Below are 8,701 nucleotides of genomic sequence, written 5' to 3'. Positions count from 1 at the left end.
TTGAGGCGGAGTCTCGCTCTGTTGCCCGGACTGGAGTGCAGTGGCCAAATCTCAGCTCACTGCAAGCTCCGCCTCCCGGGTTTACGGCATTCTCCTGCCTCAGCCTCCCGAGTAGCTGGGACTACAGGCGCCCGCCACCTCGCCCGGCTAGTTTTTGTATTTTGAGTAGAGACGGGGTTTCACCGTGTTAGCCAGGATGGTCTCGATCTCCTGACCTCGTGATCCGCCCGTCTCGGCCTCCCAAAGTGCTGGGATTACAGGCTTGAGCCACCGCGCCCGGCCAACTTTTTTTCTTAATGAGAACTTTTTAAGATTAGTTTTCTGCAAAACTTTAAATGTTAGATTTAAAATGTGTTCTTGTTATACTGGGTAGTTCTTAAATATTGGACTTCTCTGGTATGGATTTTTTGTCGTTTGAAATGTTTGTTCAGGTTTGAGACCAGCCTGGGCAACATAGTGAGACCCTGTCTTTACAAAAAAAAAAAAAAAAATACAAAAATTAACTGGGTGTGATGGCACACGTGCTTGTAGTCCCAGCTACTAGGGAGGCTGAGGTGGGAGGATCACTTGAGCCTGGGAGATTGAGGCTGCAGTAAGCTGAGATTGCACCACTGCACTCCAGCCTGGGTGACAGAGCGAGACCCTGTCTCAAAAGAAAACGAAAAAAAGAGAAATGTTCGTTCTGTCTTAAGACTTCTAAATAGGTTAAAGACGAGGAAAACAACAAATAAAGTAAACTTATGGTTTGCTTATTCATCTCTTCTGACTCCATACTCATGAATTAATATTATAGATAAATGCTCCTATGTCTGTCTGGTAAGCAAGTGACAGCTTTTGAGCCTCAGCTTCTACATAATACATCTGGGTTATTTATAAATTGAATTTGTCACACACAAATGATGTTTCATGAGAAAGGAGATTCAATGATTTGTAAATCTCTCTTTTCTATCCCCACGGCCACTGCCCAGACACTCTACTTCAAATTTGACTTTATTTTCACCACTAATATTGATTAAAATGACATTTACTTGCCCAGAAAGCAAAAGAGGTCTTCAGCACAAACTATTGCTCCAACAAGCAAGCATAAATCACTGAGACTGAAATGTCATCTATCTTTATTGGCCAACCACATAATCTCCATGAAAATTCTCAACAGAGAGCAAGGAACTCGCTTTCTTCTAAGCAATGACAATTTGGATTAGCCTCGTGGCACTGGCATCTCTTTGTGTCTGGATGTCAGATGTTGACTTGGTGCCTTTCTCCCTTATCAGGGGGATGTTTTGAACCCAGTCGCACCAGTATTCTCATGGATGGTGGCCTTTGATTCTTCTAGATTCAAGATTTGGCTCTTGTACTTTTCCTGCCAGTCCTCTACAATGTACTGGTGGTAGGGGTCATTGGAGTGTTCCTGTCTCTTGGATTTCACGGTGCTCACCAGGATGGCCACGATAATGAAAGAGAACATTCCAATCATCACCATGAGGTACAGGATGACATAGTAGAAGTTCTCAGCATCAACTTTGGCTTGGAGGGCCTCTTGCTCAGCTGTCGTGTTCCGGCGCCAATTGTCCATATAAGTAATAAAAATCCTTTGGAAGACGTCTTCCAGCGTCTGTGTGAAATTGGATAAAGTAGACATGCTTCCCTCCTGCTGCAATTTAAATAATACAATAGGTGAACAAAGTTAGGAAAACAGATCTTTTCTGGATTTGGCTATGTAAAGGTGGGAGGGAGATGCCAAGAGAAAAGTAATAGTATTTCTTCATCTCCTGGCTGGTGACTGAACGCTTATTTTGTTAGTCTTTAAACTGACTGTATACATTTTCACTTTTTTTTTTTTACAATGCATGATTATTGTACAATAAAAATGTTAAAGGCAGACATATATATACACTTTGATATCTACATATGCATGTAAATAAATGTATGTATACATATGAAAATGGAGAAAATATTAGAAGTACATAGATCAGAATGTTAACAGTGGGTGGTGTGCTTAAAGATATATTTTCTTCTTTATGCTTTTCTCATATTCCAAATTTTCATCAGCAATCTTGCATTACTTTTGTTTTTTAAAAAATTGGTAACCTCACCGAGGCGGGTGGATCACGAGGTCAGGAGATGGAGACTATCCTGGCTAACATAGTGAAACCCCGTCTCTACTAAAAGTACAAAAAAAAAAAAAGAAAAAAGAAAAAAGAAATTAGCCGGGAGTGGTGGCTGGTGCCTGTGGTCCCAGCTACACAGGAGGCTGAGGCAGGAGAATGGTGTGAACGCGGGAGGCAGAGCTTGCAGTGAGCCGAGATTGCGCCACTGCACTCCAGTCTGGGTGACAGAGCAAGACTCCATCTCAAATAAAATAATAAAAAAAAAACATTGGTAACCTCACGAGGCTAGAATAATGCCGCCACATTCATAAGCACTCAACAAACGTCAGTTGAATGAACCAATGACTCATTTATGTTCTCTGTTCTTAGAGAATTGTGGGGCATTATGAGATAACATCGAGGGAAAAGATTGCAGGGGCATTGACACACTCTCCAATTTGTTCCATCCCCTCTGTCTAGGTGGCACATTGTCCCAAGTATCCTAAAGGGAGGAGTGTGTACATCCATATTTGAAAGACGCATTTTAGGTAAGTGATGCCAAGAAACAATCTGAGAGATTATTCCTATGTTTCAAATCCATCTCTCCTTTTCATCCCCACTGGCACTGCCCAGCCGCCAGCATCTCTCACCTGGATAATACAATGCCAACAATGTAACACAACACAACCCTCCCCAGAGCCATCTCTGTGGGGTTATATGTGACCCTCTCTGCCTTGAATAGCCATCAATGTGCCTTTTTTTTTTTTTTTTTTTTTTTTCCCCGCAATCTCACTTTTGCCCAGGCTGGAGTGCAGTGGCATCATCTCTTCTCATTGCAACCTCTGCCTCCTGGGTTCAGGCGGTTCTCCTGCCTCAGCCTCCCGAGTAGCTGGGACTACAGGCACGTTCCACCACACCTGGCTAAGTTTTGTGTTTTTGGTAGAGATGGGGTTTTACTAAGTTGGCCAGGCTGGTCTCGAACTCCTGTCCTCAGGTGATCCACCCACCTTGGCCTCCCAAAGTGCTGGAATTGCAGGTGTCAGCCACCGTGCCCGGCCAGTGTGCCTTTTTGAAGAGGGAAATTATAGTGTCATTTGTTTGCTTGTAAAATGATGCGATGGTTGTTCTTAAAATCAAGTCCTAATTCCTTAACAGCATTTACCCCATTGGCTGAGCAGGCTCCTGACCTCCTCCTCAGTTACCCTTTGCTCACTACAGTTCGGTCACACCTGACATCTTCCCTCCCTGTCAGTAAGCTCTCTTGCCTCAGGACATTAGCACATCCTGTTCTCTCAACCTAGAACATCTTTGCCTTTCTCTTCCACCTGAGATCGTGCCACTGCACTCCAGCCTGGGTGACAGAGCAAGACTCTGTCTCAAAAATAAATAATAATAATAATAAAATAAATAAATAAAATAAAATATTTTGCCTTGCAATCGTTTGCCTTGATGTTTGCCTTGATGTCTAAAGCCCCACAATTCTCTAAACCAGAGATGTATTAAAAAAGCACACGTTTATAAATTCTCTGAAAACAGAGAATATAAATGAGTAATTGCTCCATTTAACGAACATTTGTTGATGGTGCTTGTTATAACTACGGCATGATTCTAGCTGCTGTGAGTACAATCTTGTACACCTCGCTCATTGTTTAGTTTCCAGGGCTAGTTGTAACTTCTGAGAATACTTCCGCTGGCTCTACTCTAAATCTCTTCCCACCACCAAGCAGCCATTTTCGCTCAACAAGCATCTCCTTTTTCTTCAAAGCACACGTCACATATGCATGTAACTAAATGTGTGTGTATATGTTATGTTTATATTACTTTGTTTAAAAAAGATTGGTAAACCTCCACACCAGACCTAGATCATCGGGCCGTATTTGTAACAAGGGCACTCAACAAATGGTTAAGTTAAATGGAGCCAATTACTCATTTTAATTCTCTGTTTTCAGGCGAATTATGTACGTGAGCTTTGTTACATCTCTGTTTTTAGAGAATGTGGGCTTTAGACATCCAGGCAAACATCAAGGCAATGATTGCAAGGCAAAATATTTATTTTATTTTATTTTTATTTATTTATTTTATTTATTTATTTATTTTTGAGACAGAGTCTTGCTCCGTCACCCAGGCTGGAGTGCAGTGGCATGATCTCAGCTCACTGCAACCTCTGCTTCCCGGGTTCAAGTGATTCTCCTGTCTCAGCCTCCCAAGTAGCTGGAACTACAGGCACTTGCCACCACGCCCAGCTAATTTTTTGTGTTTTTAGTAGAGATGGGGTTTCACCATGTCAGCCAGAATGGTCTTGATCTCCTGACCTCGTGATGCACCTGCCTTGGCCTCCCAAAGTGCTGGGATTACAGGTGTGAGCCACTGCTCCCGGCCAAGTTTTTTTGTACATACATATATATAACATATATAGTGTGTGTGTGTGTGTGTGTGTGTGTGTGTGTGTGTGTGATTATTGGTTTAGGGTCTCATCTTTCCAACTCGGCTGTCATGTCTGCCAACTTTGTCTAGCTCGGTATAGCAGATTTCTGACACATAGAAGGCACTCAATGGACATTTGATGCATGAAGCACTCAATGGACATTTGATGCATGAATTAAAGTGCCAGGTACTATGCTAGGCGATGACACTTCAGAGATGACAGGAACTCTGTGAAAGGCTGGGTTGAATGGGAGAGACCAAATCAAAGACAATGTAATGTGTAAAGGATTATAACAGGTATGGACAGAAAGATAAAGGGGCTCAGAAAATGGAGCTGAACACGGTTCACAGATGGGGCAAGTGGGTTTCAACACAGCTGGAAGGAGCACAGGCAGGAGGTGAACCCGTGACTAGCCACCAGTAAAAGCCCCAACATCCCAGCAGTAGGTTTGCTGCTGCCGTTCTAAAGACCTGCCGTCTCTAGCATGCGACTTTTCTTTCCTTCATGAAAAGAGAAGTTTGAGATCTCCCCATCTGGGAAAGGAATTTCAATAAACTGAATAAACAAACCTATTAAACAAATAAACTTGCAGGCATTTCTCCCACAGAACATCCCTCCCCAGGTTCTTCCTCATTGAGAATTACCGTCACCAAAATAATAGACTCTTCTCTGTCTGATGTTTTAAGTTCTGTTATTTAGAGAGCTCTCAGATCTTTCTCTCCCTCTTCTGGTCACACAGACTAGTGGGCTGGAAGGAAACTTAACAAATAGATAAGATTGTCCCAGGGTATATACCAAGCATATTTCCTAAGCGATGTAACAGAGATGTGTTTCTTCCCCTTTTTAAATGATATAATCTGCTGTGAAAGTTAGCTGAGCTGGCTTTAATCCACTCAAGACTTTGCCAGTGGCTCTTTTACCCTTTTATTTTCATTTTATTTTTTATTAACTCTTTTTTAAAATAAAAAAGTAGTGATGAGGTCTCACTATGTTGTCAAACTCCTAGCCTCAAGTGATCCCCCTGCCTCAGCCTCCCAAGGTGCTGGGATTACAGGTTTGAGCCACCGTGCCAGGCCTTTTTTTTTTTAAGAGACAGGGTCTGGTTCTGTGGGTATAGTTCTTTTTCTCTCGTAGGAACCCTGGCCAGCTGTTACCAATCCACAGTACTTTCCCTGACCTCCCCAGATCTAGGCAGAGGCCCTTTTTCTGTGCCTCTTCTGCAAACGACCATGTTGGTTTTGTTTTCGTTTTTCAATTACCCGTGTATTCTGTGCTTATTCATGTGATCCTCAAAACCACTCTAAAAACTCCTATCTTCAGGATATTTAGTGAGATTAAGTAACTGAGTCCGGATGACAGGAGAGCTTGAGCTCCTGGAAGGCAGGGATTGCTTTACTCATCTCTGAATCCCAGGACCCTGCATAGCGATGGGTACGTAGCAAATCTTAAGTTTGTTGAATGAATGTGTGAATGAATGACAGTTCCTCTCTCTGTGGAATTCACTTGGAAACTACCGGAACAGTGATTCTTAATTTATTCTTAACGGGCATGGGAATTGGGGGTGGGGGAGGGGCGGTGCCAAAGATCCCTTGCAAAGTAAAATAAAATGATGTGACTTTATTTTTCCCCAAGAAAGTATACATATGCACGTAGGAAGCTCTACATTCAATTTCAGGGGACTCCTGGGCCCCCTAAGGCCCATCCAAGAATCTCTGCCGCAAAAGGTCTTTGAGATGAGGGACTTCAGTGCTGGATTCCACTGGAGTCATTTGGGTTTGTTTCCAGGTGCAGGCATGGCAGCGTTCACCAGCCTTTTAGAGCTAACTGGCCCCAAATGCCAGTTATTTGTTCAAGCCTTCCAGTGTGAACAAAGGCCCCACTGCTAAGCAGGTCAGGAGGTGCTTTTTGATAAGACTTAATCACAGGGATGAAAGGGCCTGTGGGGATTAAATACCTGAGTGCTGACCCCTGGCCAGGCCAAATAAACAGGATCCAAAAGGGATTTGGCTTTTGTATACGGATGCATGAGATGTGGCTGAGTGGCCCACGCCTGCTTCATGACCACAGGGAAAAAATCACAGTGTGTGAAAACAGTTCCATTGAAGGACATTATACCAAGACATTCAAATTATAAGTGGGTTGATTTCAATTTTTTATTCCCAGAATTACTGTTTAACTGATAGACATCAACCATATTTGGAGGCGCAGTGGTTCACACCTGTAATCCCAGCACTTCGGGAGGCTGAGGCAGGAGGATCGCTTGAATCCAGGAGTTTGAGATCAGCCTGGACAACATAGTGAGACACCACCTCTACAAAAAATAAAAAATTAGCTGGATGTGGTGGCACACTCCGATAGTCCCAGCTACTCAGGAGGCTGAGGTGGGAGGATAGCTTGAACCTGGGAGGTCAAGGCTGCAGTAAGCCATGATCACACCACTGCACTCAGCAGTGACAGTGGGACCCTGTCTCAAAAATCGAAACAAAACAAACCATACTTGGTATACATACTTATCCTACCCCTAAGTAGATATCATAATAGGCATTTACTTTAGTAATGCTAAGACAGCTATTATTTATGTTCTCTGGAATTATATGAAATGGCCATTTATGTATAAGTTAGAAATGGTCAAATATGGGCAATTCATGTGTATCAACCTAGGAGGACCTCCATTTCCAGTGAATGCTTCTTGCTGAGTCCTAGCACAGGCTGGGCCCTGGAGATCATTTAGGCTGGTTTGCTCTCTGATAGGTGGAATAACTATAGCCTAGAAAGCTTAAGTCACCTGTCCAAGATCACAGGCCTCTCAAGTTGGCCACAGTGCCTGCACTAGAACTCACGTCACCCAAGCCAGTGGCCAGCACTGACTGTCCTAGCAGAGGTCACACATTCCAATAACTCTCTGTTTTCATTGCTGTGACCAGTTGGCTCAACTGGGTACAAGACATAAGATCAAGACCACGGTTTGAGCTTACACATATCATTAGTGGTGCCCTGTCTCTAGGCTACAGAATGATCCCCTAATTCCAGCCATTCCTGTCACGAATGTGTGTTATTCATGACAAGGGCAATCAGGACACTATTAGGAAAGTAACATTCATTTGATCCCAAAGTCCAAAGTTTTCTTTTCTTTTTTTGAGATGGAGTCTTGCTGTGTCACTCAGGCTGGAGTGCAGTGGCACAATCTGGTCTCACTGCAAGCTCTGCCTCCTGGGTTCATGCCATTCTCCTGCCTCAACTTCCCGAGTAGCTGGGACTGCAGGCGCCAGCCACCACGCCCGGCTAATTTTTTTGTATTTTTAGTAGAGATGGGTTTCACCATGTCGGCCAGGCTGGTTTCAATCTCCTGACCTCAGGCGATCCGCCTGCCTTGGCCTCCCAAAGTGCTGGGATTACAGGCGTGAACCACCATGCCTGGCCCCAAAGTTTTCTTTTCTTGAAACGTGGTAGATCATTCGCATCACCTGGGCCTCCAAAAGGCAGCAAAGTCTTTCATTTTCATATCAAGAAGAGAAAACAATATGATTACCTACATTTACCATGAATCCTCCATTTAAAAAAACTCTCAAAATTTTTGTTCTAAGGTAATTAACAAAGAAATGAGTACAGAAAACACAAGAAGGAAAGAAGGAAGAGTGGATGAGGAGCCAGGCCATATACCAGGAAAATAATTCCTTTTATCATTTTCTGGAAAAGGCAAATAGATAACTTTGTTACTTAATTCCTCAAAAAATAAAGAATGTATACTAAGACTTACCTATGCAGTGTGTGGGCAGGATGAAATTCCTTTCCAAAGCCAGGCTGTTCTGAACCTTCTTGCTGGTGTTAGCGAGCTCTCTTGTGGGTTTCACACAAGCCTCAGCCTGCTGGGCACCTTCACCTTGCAACCATCTAAACCCTTGCAACTGCAGTCTGCAATCCTAGGCTTTTATGAACCCACATGTTTAATCTAATCGTATGTGGAAAGTTAAATACTAACTGGCAGTTGGCATTCACCTTGGTGCCTGATGGAGTGGGTGCCTCAGGGACTCTGGCTTTGGGCAGAGTGGCACAAGTCCCTGCTCTGGGACCCTTCCTGCCAGCTCCAGCCAGGGAGGGACCTGGGCACAGTGAGCATCTCTCCCCAGAAGAAGTCTTCCTCTTAGGGTAGGCTTGGGGGACAACAGCGTTCCCTGCCAGAACACGTGGG

At 43.7% G+C, this 8,701-nt stretch overlaps 1 protein-coding gene across 1 annotated transcript; it reads right to left on the bottom strand.

The window, feature by feature from the left end:
* Positions 1-1,098: 1,098 nt before the first annotated feature.
* On the bottom strand, positions 1,099-8,395 carry KCNE2 (potassium voltage-gated channel subfamily E regulatory subunit 2). The gene is made up of 2 exons (XM_017883876.1): positions 8,270-8,395; positions 1,099-1,651 (listed from the first exon to the last, which is right to left on the bottom strand). Exon 2 carries the CDS (start codon positions 1,637-1,639, stop codon positions 1,268-1,270), a length of 372 nt encoding a protein of 123 aa, XP_017739365.1. The 5' UTR covers positions 1,640-1,651; positions 8,270-8,395; the 3' UTR covers positions 1,099-1,267.
* Positions 8,396-8,701: the final 306 nt, after the last annotated feature.

Source organism: Rhinopithecus bieti, unplaced genomic scaffold, assembly GCF_001698545.2.
Source record: "Rhinopithecus bieti isolate Rb0 unplaced genomic scaffold, ASM169854v2 scaffold_13207, whole genome shotgun sequence".
Classification (NCBI taxonomy): domain Eukaryota; kingdom Metazoa; phylum Chordata; class Mammalia; order Primates; family Cercopithecidae; genus Rhinopithecus; species Rhinopithecus bieti.
Note: the sequence above shows the minus strand (reverse complement) of the source record. Positions and strands in the feature narration are given on the sequence as shown.